The sequence below is a fragment of the Phyllobates terribilis genome, unplaced genomic scaffold (genome assembly GCF_046119375.1).
Source record: "Phyllobates terribilis strain yellow unplaced genomic scaffold, ASM4611937v1 Scaffold_1__5_contigs__length_1240528914, whole genome shotgun sequence".
Lineage (NCBI taxonomy): Eukaryota > Metazoa > Chordata > Amphibia > Anura > Dendrobatidae > Phyllobates > Phyllobates terribilis.
The window spans coordinates 314,490,185-314,508,207 of record NW_027362761.1 but is presented as its reverse complement, the minus strand read 5'-3'; the positions used below and the strand labels follow the sequence as shown (position 1 = coordinate 314,508,207).

At 42.2% G+C, this 18,023-nt stretch overlaps 1 protein-coding gene across 1 annotated transcript in view; it reads left to right on the top strand.

Annotated features, from left to right (window-relative positions):
* Nucleotides 1-18,023, top strand: part of LOC141259265 (clathrin heavy chain 1-like) — a 109,542-nt gene that overhangs the window by 72,233 nt on the left and 19,286 nt on the right. The window contains exons 4-19 of the mRNA XM_073674946.1: nucleotides 1,240-1,401; nucleotides 3,211-3,324; nucleotides 4,028-4,201; nucleotides 4,950-5,147; nucleotides 5,244-5,444; nucleotides 7,570-7,722; nucleotides 7,817-7,939; nucleotides 8,599-8,736; nucleotides 8,867-9,031; nucleotides 9,175-9,355; nucleotides 10,519-10,682; nucleotides 11,566-11,691; nucleotides 12,115-12,257; nucleotides 12,501-12,735; nucleotides 12,840-12,962; nucleotides 14,201-14,346. Coding sequence (XP_073531047.1) covers nucleotides 1,240-1,401; nucleotides 3,211-3,324; nucleotides 4,028-4,201; nucleotides 4,950-5,147; nucleotides 5,244-5,444; nucleotides 7,570-7,722; nucleotides 7,817-7,939; nucleotides 8,599-8,736; nucleotides 8,867-9,031; nucleotides 9,175-9,355; nucleotides 10,519-10,682; nucleotides 11,566-11,691; nucleotides 12,115-12,257; nucleotides 12,501-12,735; nucleotides 12,840-12,962; nucleotides 14,201-14,346 — 2,546 coding nt within the window. The remainder of the gene's footprint in view (nucleotides 1-1,239; nucleotides 1,402-3,210; nucleotides 3,325-4,027; nucleotides 4,202-4,949; nucleotides 5,148-5,243; nucleotides 5,445-7,569; nucleotides 7,723-7,816; nucleotides 7,940-8,598; nucleotides 8,737-8,866; nucleotides 9,032-9,174; nucleotides 9,356-10,518; nucleotides 10,683-11,565; nucleotides 11,692-12,114; nucleotides 12,258-12,500; nucleotides 12,736-12,839; nucleotides 12,963-14,200; nucleotides 14,347-18,023) is intronic.

Below are 18,023 nucleotides of genomic sequence, written 5' to 3'. Positions count from 1 at the left end.
AAATTTTGCTTGGTCTTCCAGACCTTATTTTGACCTCTTCTGTTCTTGTTAACTGCCATTTCTTAGTTACTTTTTGAACTGAGGAAAGAGCCATCACCTGGCCTTTCCTAACGATGATGGTGAACAAGCCTTAACCCTAACAGGCTAATTAAGGTCTGAAACCTTGATCACAGTTATCTGAGCACACAAATCTCCAAAGGTGCCCAAACTTTTGCATCAACACATTTTTTCCTTTTTTGTAATTTTTAAAATGTAAAAGATGAAAATCATATTTATTTATTTTTTGCCTAAAATAAAAAGGAAATGTGTCATCTTTAACTTTAGGCCTTTTAGAAATTATTTCAACTGTGCATAATAAAAGTAATTTTGACCAGGGGTGCACAAACTTTTACATGCCACTGCTATGATCATCGTTATTCTCCAATGTAATTGTGGATGACATTGTGTGTAAGTTTAGGTTTCTAGTTTCATTCCTTTAAACTACCCTTCCCTATACTTTATATTTTTATGCTATTTTTTTTTTTAAAAAAAATCTTCAAAAATGGCTTCAATCAGTAAATATTCATTATGACGTAAATACATTGTTGCCCTTTTACGCTTGCTGCGGATCAGGCAGATGAATGTTCATAGCCAATCATTGGCCAATGTAAAACTTTCATCAAATTAAACAGCAGTCAGACCTCTTTGTCTTTGATCAGATTTTTTTTATGTAGACAATAAAGTTATTGTCCTGTCTCAGAAGAAAAGTCTGCAGTCACTGTAAGACAGTGATGTGCACATAGTCACGACTCACCTCTATTTCCCGTTTGGTCTGGTGGCCATGTGACCGCATTTACGCGATTTTCATGCTTGCGGTCACGTGCCGACTAAACTCCTGCTTTTGTCTCCATCCTCTTCTGAGAGAAACCAAATGAGACTAGTCGTGTTGATACTGCCCAAATCACATACATGCATTTAAGTGATTTGTGTACAGGGGAATCGTGACAGTGTGTGCATTGCACATTATCATCATTTGACAGTCTGCAGTTAGTGTCCTACTGCAGACTTTTCTTCTGAGACCGAACAATCCCTTTAAAATCAGTTTCCGTCCAGTTTTGAGATGTTTTGCACTGATTTCTGTAGCGCGCTCTGGTATCTGCTCACGTTGACGTGTTTATAGAATTCACTTTGTCCTGAGGATTATAGACAGTTTTCTTAAGTATGTTCACTTTTTAATCTCAGCATTGTACTTTATCCTAGCAAAACCGTGTGGTGGGTGCAATGCAGCTGTATTCTGTGGACAGGAAGGTCTCGCAGCCGATAGAGGGCCACGCCGCAGCTTTTGCTGAATTTAAAGTTGAAAGAAATTCCAAGCCCTCAACCCTTTTCTGCTTTGCTGTCCGTGGTCAGGCAGGAGGCAAGGTAAGTGTCTGAAATAATAATCTTCCAAGGGGTTGTCTCACCACAGGCATTTTTATAGGCTGTACATTAATTTGCATACACAATACTTTTTGGTCAAATTACTGGAGAACATGAAATCTGCCAAGAAACAAAATAAGGTAAACTGGTGTCTATCGGGCCTGGTGAATTATGCCAAATAGATTCACTTTGTATAGATCGCTAGTGATCAAATTTCTTGTGATTAGTAATGAGCGAGCATGCTCGTTACTCGATATTTACGAGCATGCTCACATGTATTAAAGCTGTCAAGCAGTCGCAAATCATGAGCACTGAGTGACGAAAACATAACACCAAGCATGCTGAAGATACTCGGCGAGCACCCGAGCATTCTGACCGAAAGGGTTAACAGAACATACTCGCTCATCACTATTTGTGATGCATGATGAACTATCAAGTTGTTGTTTTTTTTTTCCTTTTTCCCTTTAAAGGGGGTCTCTCACCAAATTTTACAATAAAAACTTACTTTATTAAACCTACATTATTCAATAAATCTTAGACCTGATGAACCTGGTGTAATTTCTTTGAGAATACATGCCAAAATAGCTGCATAAAATATTGAACATTTTTCAGCCTGATGTGCGAGTGCTGATTTTAATATCTGAATTGTTCAGCTATTCTGACATGGATTATCACAGTAAATACTCCACTCTCATCATGTCTACTAGATCTTTTCCACAGTGCATGTCGTTTGTATTGTTAATTTTGACAGGTGACGGATCTGCTTTAGATTCAATTTTTTTTTTGCCTTTAAAGGGTTATTCCCAACCTTAAAAGTTACATCGTATCTAGAGTATAGGTGATAAGCTGCTGATTGATGGGGGTCCAGCTCCTGGGACCAACATTGTTGTGTATGCCACTGCTCCATTCATTCTTAAACTGTCATTTAAAAGGCGAGCGCTGTACTCTCTCCCCTGCAGTCTCATAGAGGATAAGTGAGCAGTAGCATGGAGGCATAGCCACCACTCCATTCGCGAGGGGGCATTTCACAGCCATATCTTTAGCATCAGTGGGAGTACTCAGATCCCCACCAATGTGCTAGTTATCAGTTCTTATGGACAGATAATAACAAGAGCTGAGTGAATCTCCCAAAATTTGATTCAGGCAGATTTCTTCAGTTGACGGCTGAAATTCAATTTGAATCAAATTCGACAAGAATTTAATCTTCCAAGGAGCTCTGGCAAAAAAAACAACAAAAAAAGCACCTTTCCTTGAGTCTTTGCATACCTGTCCTGTCATTACTGGTCCTCAATCTTCTTTTCTATGTTCATTCCTTGGTCACTTCCAGTCTAGTCTTCCGTTCAATATGGCCCCAAAACATCACATGGGGCACAATGCGCTTCATTGACAGTCACGTGACAGGATTATTTTTTTTACCGATTATGCTTTGCTTATATAGCATCATAATATTCCACAGCGCTTTACAGACTACATCATCACTGTCCCCATTGGGGCTTACAATCTACATTCCCTGTCAGTATGTCTTTGGCGTGTGGGAGGAAACCGGAGAACCTGGAGGAAACCCACGCAAACACGGGGAGAACATACAAACTCCTTGCAGATGTTGTCCATTCCAGGACCCCAGCGCTGCCAAGCTACAGTGCTAACCTCTGAGCCGGCGTGCTGTCCAGGATGGGGCCTATTGAACAGAACACCCATCCGAAAGTGTTATAGTGTGAACTTTTAACGTGGAAATATCCGTATAACTTCTCACAGTCTAAATGTAAATATTGTAATGGTGCATATAACATGGCTTTCTCTCCTTCCATGCAGCTTCACATTATAGAGGTTGGACAGCCTGCTAATGGAAACCAGCCTTTTACAAAGAAAGCTGTAGACGTCTTCTTTCCTCCTGAAGCTCAGACAGACTTCCCTGTGGCTATGCAGGTATAAGGGAATTACAGGTTTATATTTGTCACAAGTAATAAACAGCCTAAAATCTGTCACACTTATTAAATAAATCCTAATCTTTTCAATGTTCCTTACTTTATTTTTACATGTTATATTATTATAAAATAATAATATAATAATAATAGGATTGTTCCGATATGGGACATTTATCGCATATAGCTAGAAAATACCAATAATGTCTTGGATGGGACAAGCCTTTTTATGCCATTAATTTTTTTCTACATTGATAAAGCTTACCCTTTATAGTCCACTTAATATAAGAATTATTGGCCTGATACACCAAAGCTCTTACTCCAGTAAAAAGTCGCATTATTTTGGCGCAACTGGTGACTGCGGTAAAATTATGTGACTTGGCGTCTTCACAACATTTTTGCCCAGTGCCAACAAAGTATGTGGAGCTGGCACGGGATTGTGGCGACCACCACTCGTTAAATTCATGACGAGCGTCAGCCACAAATCTTACTCCAGCAGGGACTGGAGTAGGATCTGTAGTGAGGTACACACAGGTGCATGCCACTCATCTGGCACTCCTGATTCATCGGCACTGCCTGACTCCAGCATGTTTCTTTATCAAGACGAGCATGAACAGCGCCGACCCTGTGTATTGGTCTTATAGAACCAAGTACTCATAAAATGTATGTATTGATCAGTTTTGTGCTTACATTTTGTTTGTGTATAGATTGGAGCAAAACACGGTGTGATCTATCTAATCACAAAATATGGCTACATCCACTTGTATGATCTTGAGTCCGGTGCCTGCATATACATGAACCGTATCAGTGCTGACACCATCTTTGTTACTGCCCCGCATGAACCTACCTCTGGCATCATTGGCGTGAATAAGAAAGGACAGGTAAGGATGTTGCAAACTGAAAAGATGTAGTATTTCCCCCATCAAGACTGCAAGTCAAGTTTAAAGGGGTTGTCCAACACTTGAATACATATTTTTTTGTAATGGTGAATGGTTTTAAGATGCTAATTCGAGGCACGGTAAATTCAGGGCTGGTGGCTCTGTAGGTCTGTGCCGTTTCTGGAATCAATGTTTGCTCCGTTCCAAAGTTACCAGGACCACTGCAGTCTGTGACTGGCTGCTATGGCCAGGTGGCTAGATGAACACGTCATCAGAGAAATGTTCCATAATGCCCTGTGCAAGTCACCTGACCGCTGCAACCAATCACAGGCTGATAACTTCTAGTTGGAGCAAACATCACTTCTGGAGTCAGTGCAGACTCCTGGATCCGTGGGGGTGCTGACGGAGAATGTGCCTCCATTTATTATTTTTAAACCATTCATGCCTACAAAAAAATGTTGTTAAAATGTTGGACAACCTCTTTAAGCGGAAAGGTATCTCCACTGAAGACTGAAAATGTAACTCCCAGAGACTAACTAAACTTTGGACATGTTATAGGCACATGTTAGAAGGTCTTATCAGTGGATATCTGTGTCCTGCTCCTGGATCACAGACTCGTAGAGTTTCTATTTCCCTCTGCTCATGATCGAAGAGTTTCTGCCCCTTCATTTGAGCAGTTAGGATGGGATCTCAAGACCCTGTATTGCCCTACAGTGCCGGCTAATGTGTTCCCCCCCCCCTTTTTGTTCAGGTACTATCAGTTTGTGTGGAAGAAGACAACATTGTGAACTATGCTACAAATGTCCTACAGAACCCAGACCTGGGACTTCGTATGGCTGTCAGAAGCAACCTAGCTGGTGCTGAAGAACTTTTTGCACGGAAATTTAACACTTTATTTGCTCAAGGAAATTACTCTGAATCTGCTAAGGTGGCTGCATCTGCTCCAAAGGTACCATAGCAAATTATTTTCCAACAGAATTTTTTCTAACAAAATTCCAAAATATGCCTTTTACTTTTTAACACAACATCTTAAATATCCATCCAGGGAATCCTTCGTACTGCAGACACCATCAGGAAGTTCCAGAGTGTTCCAGCTCAACCTGGACAAGCGTCCCCTTTGCTTCAGTATTTTGGGATTCTGCTAGATCAGGGTCAGCTGAACAAGATGGAGTCTCTAGAACTCTGCAGGCCGGTCTTGCAGCAAGGGCGCAAGCAGCTCTTGGAGAAGTGGTTGAAAGAAGATAAGGTAGCATTATACAATATCTAATTTTGGCTTCTAAAGAGAATGATGTATAATCAAAAAATGATATATCATTTAGATCAAATTTTCATATTTTTAAGAATGAATTTTATTTTTCAATATCATGATTGGTATGTAAAAAAAAAAAACAAACAACTTGCTGTTTTCACTCTGGCCACTGAGACTAACAATAAGCTGATGGACTGACACTTTATATTCTTTAGAGATCATTTTTCAGTATTTCTCATCACTGTCAGGATTACAGGTCAGGTAATAGAAATTATTTTATATATATATATATCTTACAGTAGTATAAAATTGACAATAGATTGCGGTCATGGCTCACTTTCTTCCTCTTCCTGCACAATATCCTCTGCACAGGTCATAGCACATGCCCAGAGAACTCTCCCATAGAAGTCGATGAACATTTCCATTCTGCATGTCCAGGTGGCTGCAGTAAAGCAAATCTTTGAAAGCTTAACAAAATTTATTGCTCCATAATGTGCATTGCCTTAAAAAGGTATTCATACCCCGTGAACTTTTCCACGTTTCTTATTCCCACAAACTTAAATTTATTTTTTGGGGATTTTTTGTGATCTACCAACACAAAGTAGCAAGTAGTGTAAAGGAAATGATGCATGGTTTTCTAAATATTTTAAAAACATAAATCTGAAAATTGTGACGTGCATTTGTATTCAGCCCCCCCACCCCCCACCCCCACTCAATATTTTGTAGGACCACCTTTTGCTGCAATTACTGCTGTGTCTTTTGGGGTATGTCTCTACCAGTTTTGCACATCTTGAGGCTGAAATGTTTACCCATTCTTCTTTGCAAACTAGCTCTAGCTAGTAAGATTGGCTCGAGGCGTCTGTGAACAGCAATTTTCAAGTCTTGCCAGAGATTCTCAATGGGACTTAGGTCTGGACATTGGGCCATTCAAATACATGAATATGCTTTAATCGAAACAATTCGATTGTATCTCTGGCAATATGATTAGTGTCATGGTCCTGCTGGAAGTTGAACCTAAGCCCAGTCTCAAGTCTTTTGCAGCCTCTAACAGATTTTCCTCCAGGATTGCCCTATATTTAGCTCCATCCATCTTCCCATCAACTCGGACTAACTTCCATGTCCCTGCTGAAGAAAAGCCTCCCCACAGCATGATGCTGCCATTACGTTTGACTGTGGGGATGTTTTTTTCGGGGTGATGTGCTGTGTTAGTTTCCCACCGCACATAGGGTTTTTCATTTAGCTCAAAAAGTTCTTCTTTTGTCTCCTCTGAAATTGCAAACAGGGCTTCTTATGGTTTGCTTTCAAAAATTGAATATATGACCAATACTTGTCCTGTGGACAGATTCTCCCACCTGAGCTGTGGATCTCTGCAGCTTTTCCAGAGTGGCCATGGGCCTCTTGGCTGGTTCTCTAATTAGTGCTCTTCTTGCTTGTGATGTCAGTTTAGGTGGACAGCCATGTCTTGGTAGGTTTGCAGTTGTGCCATAACTCTTGCATTTTTCGATGATGTGTTGAACAGTTCTCCATGAGATGTTCAGAGCTTGGGCTATAATTTTTTATAACCTACTCTTCTACACAACTTTATCCTTGACCTGACTTTTGTGTTCCGTGGTTTTCCTGATGCTTTTGATCCCTAATGTTCTCAAACAAACCTCTGAGGCCTTCACAGAATTGCTGTTGTTCTACTGAGAACAAATTGCACACAGTTGGACTCAATTTGCTAATTATGTGTCTTCTGGAAGCAACTGATCACTCAGGATTTTATTTAGGGGTATCAGACTCGAGGGGGCTGAATACAAATGCACATCACAATTTTCAGATTTATGTTTTTTACATAATTAGAAAACCATGCATCATTTCCTTTACACTTCACAAATACTTTGCGTTGGTACATCACATAAAATCCTAATAAAATATATGTAAGTCTGTAGGTCTAACGTGAAAATATAGGAAAAGTTCACGGGTGATGAACACTTTTCCAAGGCACTGTACAGACAATAGTAGTAAAAAAATAATAATAATAATTTGGTAATCAGAAAATAGAACCAGATTAAACAAGATGTTTCAGTATACTGTATGTGTCAAAAAATGTAAAATCAGATTTGAATGTTTCTCTGTTTAGCTGGAGTGCTCTGAAGAGCTGGGAGATTTGGTTAAGGCTGTGGACCCAACACTTGCACTTAGTGTTTACCTGCGTGCCAGCGTGCCAAACAAAGTTATTCAGTGCTTTGCAGAAACTGGCCAGTTCCAGAAGATCGTTCTTTATGCCAAAAAAGTAAGGTTTTAAGTTTATTTTTTTAACCATTGCTGAATTATAATTTACTTAAAGGATACTTAGAAAGTCATATTATTATGTATGTTTTCTATAGGTTGGTTATACACCCGATTGGATCTTTTTGCTTCGGAGTGTTATGAGGATTAGCCCAGATCAGGGTCTGCAGTTCTCACAGATGCTTGTTCAAGATGAGGAGCCCTTGGCCAATATTAACCAGGTAAAAGTGGACAGCGGCTATAGTGTGTGCATTCTAGTCATAGTTATCCATCGTGTAACTCATTTCTATGATATATAACTGTGCCTTACCGCTTCCGAAAGTAAACATGGCTGAAGAAGGATGGCCTGGTGATCCAGCTGCATCCCTTGTTAATTCTTTTTTTCCTATTTTTACATTTAATTGACCAATTATACTCCTACTTATCAATAATTAACCTGTAATTACGTTATTGTTGCAGAGGACTGTATAAACTAATTACATAGGTCATGAAGCCCACACAATCCAATTATGAGTCATTGTTTCGTATCCGTGTTCGGAATGGACCTGGAGTTAGTTCATAAAGTAAAGATGTATGTATGGATGTAGAAAATATATCATGACCTGGTCATTTAATAACATACCAAGAGACCGCTGCGGAAGATCTGATGTGGTGATTTTTTTTTTCTGACTGTCCGTCATCTACACCAATTGCAATGCACTGTACCCATCTAGAGAAAGTTGTTACTATTGCTAAATCAATGGATGCAACATTTTATTGGCATAAATATGCAATATTCTCATTTACTATGGTATTTTACATGCTGCCATTGATGCTTATGAAGACATGCGTTGTGGAACAGCATCCATTAATGTTTTATTTGATGTTCTCTAAATCTCAGATTGTGGACGTCTTTATGGAAAACAGCCTTGTACAGCAATGTACTTCATTCCTGCTCGATGCTTTGAAAAACAATAGGCCTGCAGAGGGCCATCTGCAGACTCGCCTCCTGGAGATGAATCTGATTCATGCTCCGCAGGTAATTAATTCTTTGCGTTCTTTTGTTGTTTTGAGATAAATAACACTTGGATTGTTGTGAACGCCTAAAATTACAACCGCTCGGTGTTCTCCTCCAATTTCTCCAACTTTCCGTTTCCCTCCTCCAATAGGTTGCAGATGCAATACTTGGTAACCAAATGTTTACTCATTATGACCGGGCCCACATTGCCCAACTGTGTGAGAAAGCCGGACTGCTGCAGAGAGCTCTGGAGCATTATACGGACTTATACGATATCAAGCGGGCTGTAGTACACACTCACCTTCTAAACCCAGAGGTGAACTTTTTAATTTTGTCTTTTTTTTTTTTCTCTCCCTTCAATCCATCGTACTTTAATTGCATATTAATAACTCATTACATTAGTTAAGTCTTTACCAGCCTACAATATATGTTGTTTTTTCACCCCGTCTTTATATTTAGTGGCTGGTGAATTTCTTTGGCTCCTTGTCAGTGGAGGATTCGGTGGAATGCTTGCGAGCTATGCTGTCTGCCAACATCCGACAAAACCTGCAACTCTGTGTCCAGGTGGCATCCAAGTACCATGAACAGTTGGGCACTCAGTCATTAGTTGAACTTTTTGAGTCTTTCAAGAGTTATGAAGGTAGAGTTTCATATAATGATAAATATCAAACCTGTTTTCCATACTGATTGCCCATTTTTCCTCTGTCACCACTCCTTTTCTCCTTCCATATATAAGTGGCAGCTCATCTTTGGAGACATCGACAGGCATTCTTTGACCTCCAATTTCAAAAGATACTACAAATTGAATGTCTCATTTTTAAATATTTTTTTTAGGTCTTTGCATCAGATAGGAAAAAAAAGTCAGTTTACACTTACATTTCTCAGTTCTGCTCCATCATAAGAGCAATACAATTAACATCTGTACACGTCACGGAAACCAGTTGCACTTGGTGGACGCCATTGGCCAAAATTGGGTTTGTCCGGTTTCCATCATGTTGTTCAATGTTTTCTTGGACAAATAGCACAGCATGCTGTACAATTACCGTATGTCCGGTATATTTGGTGGATTCTGCAACAGACACACCCCACACATCCTCCAGCACAGATGTGAACCTAACTTGCTGAGCATCAAAACCATACAATAACTCATGTGACATACCTTTTACACACATTCACTCAACACTTCAATCTTAAGACCTTTCTTTTCAGTAGTCAGAAGTAGAAACCTCAGCTCCACAAAAAAGAAAATGGGACTGTGTAGGTCTTGCTGCAGCGTCAATTATTTTGATCCAGTGAGGAGTCAGAACAGATCTGGTCCAGCGTTTAGACAGAGAGCGGTCTTTGTCAAGGACATCTGTGTGTAGCAAGAGCCGGGAACCTTGACAAAGACTGCTCTCTGTCTAAACTTTGGACCATAACTGTTTTGACTCCTCACCGGATCAAAATAATTAACACTGCAGCAAGACCTACAGTCCCATTTTCTTTTTTGTGGTTCTGATGTTTCTACTTCGAGGAGTCTGGACCCACGAGTCCCTTCCTTGAGCACACTATACTTAAAAGGACAGTGCTGCTTTCTCCTTCATCTACTTTATTTTCAGTAGACTCCTTATTATCTGCTATGTCAGCATGGACCTCTGTACTATGGTGATGAAATTATAGTTTTGTGATGTATCGGTGTTACACTATGATGAATTTTCAGGTTAGAAATCACAGTATCATGTGACTGCATTTAATTGACTTCTGGGGACCGATATCAATGTGTTGTTTTCTTTTCTTTTTTTTTTTTCTTTTTTTTTTATATAGGACTTTTCTACTTTCTGGGATCTATTGTCAATTTCAGCCAAGACCCTGATGTGCACTTCAAATATATCCAGGCAGCTTGTAAGACTGGACAGATAAAAGAGGTTGAGCGTATATGTAGGGAAAGCAATTGTTACAACCCAGAACGTGTCAAGAACTTTCTCAAGGCAAGTGCAAAGGCTGTTTGTTTTAAAGCAACACAGATTTTGTCACATTTTGCAGCTTGTTGAGAGGTAACAGTAGTAACATTTTCTGCTTGGTCTTCTATGTTTTGTCAAGCATGTAGCATTTTAATGTCATTTTCAATAGAAAGGTCAAGTGGCATGTTTTCAGTGTTTTAGAATTTAGTTTTAACTTATTTAATTAGAATTGTTATTTTCTTTAATCTAAAGTTTTTATTAAGTTTGTTAATATTGAAATCTCCCACGAGAGCTGAGGACCATCTGTACAAATCTGCAAATCTGAGGATAGAGTCATAGATACTATTGTTCGGAGCGCAGTGGGGTCTTATCCGGATTAAAATGAATAGAATGTGGGCAATGGTGCTCACCTGGTCGGGTTGTGTGATCACAACTGCTAAAAAAGCTTAGGCTTCTGCAGAACCACAGCTGGATCGGAGTGAAAATGGGTTAAATCTGCGCTGCCGGCGGAAGAGCGATGAGGAGTCAGGAATGCGGTTTATTGGTCAACATGTTTCAAAGTGTTCATGAAGTGTGACACTTCGAAATGCGTTGCCCAAATAACCGCATTCCTGGATTCCTGACTCCTCATCACTCTAACGACGGCAGCGCAGATTTAACCCATTTTCACTCCAATTTTTCATGGCTTGCATTATATGCACTCACATTTACTACTGCACATACCTAAAATTGGATAGGATTTGATAAACCATTTGCAACACAGTAATACTACGGATGGCATGAATGCTGATAAAACCTCTACTCGTTCTGTGTTCACACATATTGGTTCCTATGCTGCATGCTGGCTAGAAAAAAGGATATTCTTCTTTGAACCTTTTTTTTTTTCTTCAAAATTTATTTTCCTCACCAGGAGGCCAAACTTACAGACCAGCTTCCCCTGATAATTGTCTGTGACCGGTTTGACTTTGTCCATGACCTGGTGTTATATCTGTACCGAAACAACCTCCAGAAGTACATTGAAATCTATGTACAAAAGGTGAGTTGTATCCCATACATCTTACTGGGGTAAGGCAGGACTCTGGATATTCTTAAACCACTCAGTTGTAGATTGCAGTCTCTTTTGGGTTGGGTTTCCTTTGCTTTTGACTGCAAGTGTATGGTGCTTTTCCGAGTTAAAGGGGTTTTCACAAGGGAAAAATGAACACAAATTAGCTGTTACTAGTAAGTTATCACTTATGGTTAATTCTATTATGCCAGCAGCTTGGCTTCTTGTCTTGTGCTCGATACAGGACAATGTTTCCTGTGTTTCAGCAATTATATATTTCCCATTTCTGTAATACTCATATTATTTACACATTTTCTTCACATATATTTTTTTCTTTTATTTCCATCCTCCTTCAATAATACTGCTAGTATCTTAATTACAACTTTAATACTGTAAGTTATTTTCTATGGGCAGGTTAATCCCAGTCGCATCCCAGCAGTTGTGGGAGGCTTGTTAGATGTGGACTGCTCAGAAGATGTAATTAAGAATCTCATCATGATTGTACATGGGCAATTTTCCACCGATGAGCTTGTAGCTGAAGTAGAGAAACGAAACAGGTACAGGATGTTGAAAAGTCTTCTGTCTAGTAGAAAGACAATTTAACATTGTCTCATTATCACTTGTGTATTAATATGAGCAATAACTTTTAGAATTATGTTATTATTAAATAACCTATTCATATTTCTTCTTTCTTGGTAAAAATTTCCAATTGCATCCATTCCAGTAGGACTATATTTTATTAATCCGCTTTCAGTGCATTGGGCAGTAATTTACACATCTCCTCCTCTCCTTCATATCAGGTTAAAGTTGCTTTTACCATGGCTGGAATCCAGAATCCATGAAGGATGTGAAGAGCCTGCTACCCACAACGCTCTGGCAAAGATCTATATTGACAGCAACAACAACCCTGAACGTTTCCTGCGGGAAAACCCTTTCTATGACAGCTGTGTGGTGGGCAAGTACTGTGAAAAGAGGGACCCTCACCTTGCTTGTGTAGCCTATGAGAGGGGCCTTTGTGACTTGGAGCTAATTAAGGTGGGTGCTTGGGGTCTGCCTAAAAAGGAGATTTCGATCCTCATTAATTTAGGAGACCTTTTCAAAAACTAAATGTATAATTTTATTTGTTTTATTTTGTGTAGGTGTGCAATGAAAACTCCCTTTTTAAGAGTGAAGCACGTTACCTAGTACGAAGGAAGGATGCAGATCTCTGGGCCAATGTGCTAGAGGAAAACAACCCATTCCGGCGACAGCTGATCGATCAAGTAAGATGCAATTGTGTAAAGGTAGTCTTTTGGCTACATAGTTCTCGAAGTTGAGGTTAATGAATCTTTATTATCATCTGATAAGGTTTTGTAACTACTGTATGAAAATTCTTCAGTGCCGCACATGACAGGTTTAAGGAGGAATCCTATAATGGCCACCTTTTAAAGTCAAAAATACTAAGGGTCTGCACACGTTGGCTTTTGTCGAGTTTTTTCTGCTCCGTTTTATCAGAAAACCTGAAGGATTTCCTAGTAACAGTAAAGTGAATGAGATTCCTGAAGTCTCATGCACACGTCACTTATTTTTTCCTTGCAGATTTGTAGTAGATTTAAATCTGCAGCATGTCAATTCTTTCAGCTATTTTGCTGCAGATTTCCCCCATACTAGTGAGTGGAGAAAAATCTGCAACAAAAACGTATGTAAAAATAAAAAAAGAAGAAAAAACACAAGCATTTTTCCTGCCAAGAGATGCATAAATGGTGCAGAAATTTCAGCTGCAAAAACTTAACATGTGCACATACAGTTTGGTGAAGTTTGTGACATTAGCAGTGATTTCCAGAGTACAGCGCTTTGAGGAACACTTAAGACCCCCATACACATTACATAGTTGTCAGTCAAATGATCTTTCAGCCAACAGTTATTGCTCCTCGTCCCCCCATCCACAGAAATATTTGGCGTAGCTGAGCTCGTTCGTGTTTTCTATAAGAGCTGTTTCAATAGAACAAAAGGGTCGACTATTGGACTTTGAACATGTGGGTCCTTCTCTTCCCTGACATCTGTCGGCAAGACTCCATACACATTAGTCAGCCGTTCCAATTAAGACTCCTTTGTACTTGTCAGATTGGTTACTGAGAATATTACAGATCTAAATATGCTATTACTCTGCCACTGATTTGAATCACCATTTTTAGTTCCGATGTCAGATTTCCAGTTTTTCAATTGTTTTGTAAAGGCAGGGAATGCTTTTCAAAAGAAAAAAATAACCGTTACTCACCCATTTAATTCTCTTGACAGTCTTTTTACTTTCTTGCATAGTATCACCTGCTGCCTGTCTAGTTCACTGCTGCGTCTGGTGATTAGCTGCAGCGTTCACAACAGTAGATAACAGATGATGAGCTGCAGGGAAGTAAACCGAAATCATGGGGGATTAAAGGAGTTTAAATGAGGCCGCTTTTCTTATTTCTCAGGAATATTAGTGCTTGGGTTGTGTTTATTTTGCTTATTTCCACTCTCTAAGGTGGTCCAGACTGCTTTATCAGAAACCCAGGATCCAGAAGAAGTGTCTGTGACTGTGAAGGCTTTCATGACTGCTGATCTCCCTAATGAGCTCATTGAACTTCTGGAGAAGATTGTACTGGACAACTCTGTGTTTAGTGAGCACAGGTCAGTTTGGAGAAGATAAACTAGAATATGATATAGACCTGGGGTCTCAAACACGCAGCCCCTGAGGCTGCTTAGTGCGGCCCGAAGGCACCGGAGCTCCCGTAATGATTGCAGCCTGGTCCTGAGGGCCGCCGAAGTCAGTGATTCTTTTCATTTGAATGTTCTACAAATTAGGGACCAGCATGGGCCATTACTACAATGTGGGAACCAGCATGGGCCATTACTACAAGATGGGGACCAGCATGGGCCATTACTACAAGATGGGGACCAGCATGGGCCATTACTACAAGGAGGAGACCGGGATGGGCACATTACTACAAGAAGGGGACCAGGATGGGCACATTACTATAAGAAGTTAGTCAGAATTATTATATGGTGCTAATTATATAAAAAAAAAAAAAAAATTAAAAAAATCATTGTATGTGGCCAATTAGGGGACACAAAAAGGAAATAAAAATTGTAAAGACTGTAAACTTGGAAAAACTATAAAACTGTACCATAGCCCATAAAATGAATGCCATTTAACAGAATAAAGTAAAAAAGCCCAAAAATGTTAAAAAAATTATCCAAAAGGTGTATAGAAAAAACAATATGGTATCATTAAAAATTTCATATCATCCTGCAAAGAATGCAGCCCAGCAAATTCACATTTTTTCTATGTGCGGCCCATGTACTTAACTGAGTTTGAGACCCCTGATATAGACTACTAGCTATTGAACCCGTTCTACGCCCGGGTGGCGAGCATTTTTATTGGTATATGGTCTCCCATGCTGGTATGTGCTGCCCCGATCCTGTACCCACCATCCTATCCTGGTATGCATGGCACCCCTCACCCCCAATCCTGGTATGCGTGGCACCCCTCATCCCCAATCCTGGTATGTGTGGTACCCCATCCCTCATCCCTATCCTCGTATGTATGGTATCCCTCATCCTGGTATGCATGGCACTCCTCTTCCCTATCCTGGTATGCATGACACTCCTCTTCCCTATCCTGGTATGCATGGGCCCCTCACCCACATCCTGGTATGCATGGCACTCCTCTTCCCTATCCTGGTATGCATGATGCCCCTCATCCCTATCCTGGTATGCATGGGCCCCTCATCCCTATCCTGGTATACATGGTACCCCTCATCCCCAATCCTGGTATACATGGTACCCCTCATCCCCAATCCTGGTATGCATGGTACCCCTCATCCCCAATCCTGGTATGCATGGTACCCCTCATCCCCAATCCTGGTATGCATGGTACCCCTCATCCCCAATCCTGGTATGTATGGCACTCCGCATTCCTATCCTGGTATCTATGGCACCCCTCACATCCCTATTCTGGTATGCATGGCACCCCTCACCCCCCAATCCTGGTATGCATGGTCCCCTCACCCCGCAATCCTGGCAGGTGTGGTACCCCTCACCCCACAATCCTGGTATGCATGGTCCCCTCATCCCCCAATCCTGGTATGCGTGGTACCCCTCACCCCCCCAATTCTGGTATTTGTGGTACCCCTCATCCTGGTATGCATGATCCCCTCACCCCCCAATCCTGGTATGCATGGTCCCCTCACCCACCAATAATGGTATTTGTGGTACCCCTCATCCTGGTATGCATGATCCCCTCACCCCCCAATCCTGGTATGCATAGTCCCCTCACCCACCAATAATGGTATGTGTGATACCCCTCATCCTGGTATGCATGGTCCCCTCACCCCCCAATCCTGGTATGCATGGTCCCCTCACCCCCCAATCCTGGTATGCATGGTCCCCTCACCCTGCAATCCTGGTAGGTGTGGTACCCCTCACCGCACAATCCTGGTATACATGGTCCCCTCATCCCCCAATCCTGGTATGCGTGGTACCCCTCACCCCCCAATTCTGGTATTTGTGGTACCCCTCATCCTGGTATGCGTGGTACCCTCACCCCCCAATCCTGGTATGCGTGGTACCCCTCACCCCCCAATCCTGGTATGCGTGGTACCCCTCACCCCCCAATCCTGGTATGCGTGGTACCCCTCACCCCCCAATCCTGGTATGCGTGGTACCCCTCACCCCCCAATCCTGGTATGCGTGGTACCCCTCACCCCCCAATCCTGGTATGCGTGGTACCCCTCACCCCCCAATCCTGGTATGCGTGGTACCCCTCACCCCCCAATCCTGGTATGCGTGGTACCCCTCACCCCCCAATCCTGGTATGCGTGGTACCCCTCACCCCCCCAATCCTGGTATGCGTGGTACCCCTCACCCCCCAATCCTGGTATGCGTGGTACCCCTCACCCCCCAATCCTGGTATGCGTGGTACCCCTCACCCCCCAATCCTGGTATGCGTGGTACCCCTCACCCCCCAATCCTGGTATGCGTGGTACCCCTCACCCCCCAATCCTGGTATGCGTGGTACCCCTCACCCCCCAATCCTGGTATGCGTGGTACCCCTCACCCCCCAATCCTGGTATGCGTGGTACCCCTCACCCCCCAATCCTGGTATGCGTGGTACCCCTCACCCCCCAATCCTGGTATGCGTGGTACCCCTCACCCCACAATCTTGGTATGTGTGGTCCCCTCACCCCGCAATCCTGGTATGCGTGGTACCCCTCACCCCCCCAATCCTGGTATGCGTGGTACCCCTCACTCCCCCCAATCCTGGTATGTGTGTTACCCCTCACCCCCCAATCCTGGTATGCGTGTTACCCCCTCACCCCCAATCCTGGTATGTGTGGCCCCCTCACCCCACAATCCTGGTATGTGTGGCCCCCTCATCCCTTTCACACTGTACACACATACAAAAAAATAAACAGTTATACTCACCTTTCCTCTCTGTGCTCCAGCGCTGCTGCGTCCTGTTCTGCTGGAGGCCGGGGGAGGAATGCGGCGCCGGAGCACCGCGCTGTCCGGCGCCATTTTGCTGAAGACACACTGCAAATGTGTCTTCAGTAAAATGGCGCCGGATAGCGCTATGAGCATGCGCCGATCCGACGCCTCACTCCTGCCCCGGTCTCCGGCGAAGAGAGGCGCCGCGACAATGCTCCTTCCGGTAAAGTAAGTATGGCGCCGGAGATCGCGGTATGCGTTCAGTGCCTACGCATACTGCGACCTCCGGCGCCATACACACTCCTCTTACCTGTAACGGCTGAATGCGTGCGTCTGTCTGGAGCCAGACTGCGCGTCGCGCATGCGCAGTCTATTGAGGCTTCAGACAGAGACACCCTTGCAGCGTTATATTATAGATTGCTCAACTGGCACTTGAGTATAAAACCAAATACAGGTGATTAATTTTAGCACTGTACCACAGCAGTCTTTTAATATGCTATGGCTAGAGACCATGACAGAGTACCTGCAGGCTGCTGCCCTGTTCTGTTGTAGTTGGAATAACCCAGATTTGTTTGCAATAATGATTGCAGGCAACTGTCCAAATTGTGTTTAAAGAAGCAGAGAGTGATATCGGGTGTGGTGTTATTTAATCCCGTCTTAACATAGTATGTACAGGTACTTCCTATTTGCCTAGGTGTTCTTGCAAATGGAAGTACCAGTACATCCAGGAGATTGTGCTGGCTCAGGAGCTGTGCCGGCACGATAATTGTGGGAGCTTAGCTTAACTGACACCTGAGCTTCTGCAGCAACAGCCAGGAACGGTTGCAGCAAACATCCTGGCTGCAAAAATCCCCTCTAGATACTGGGATCAGTTGCGA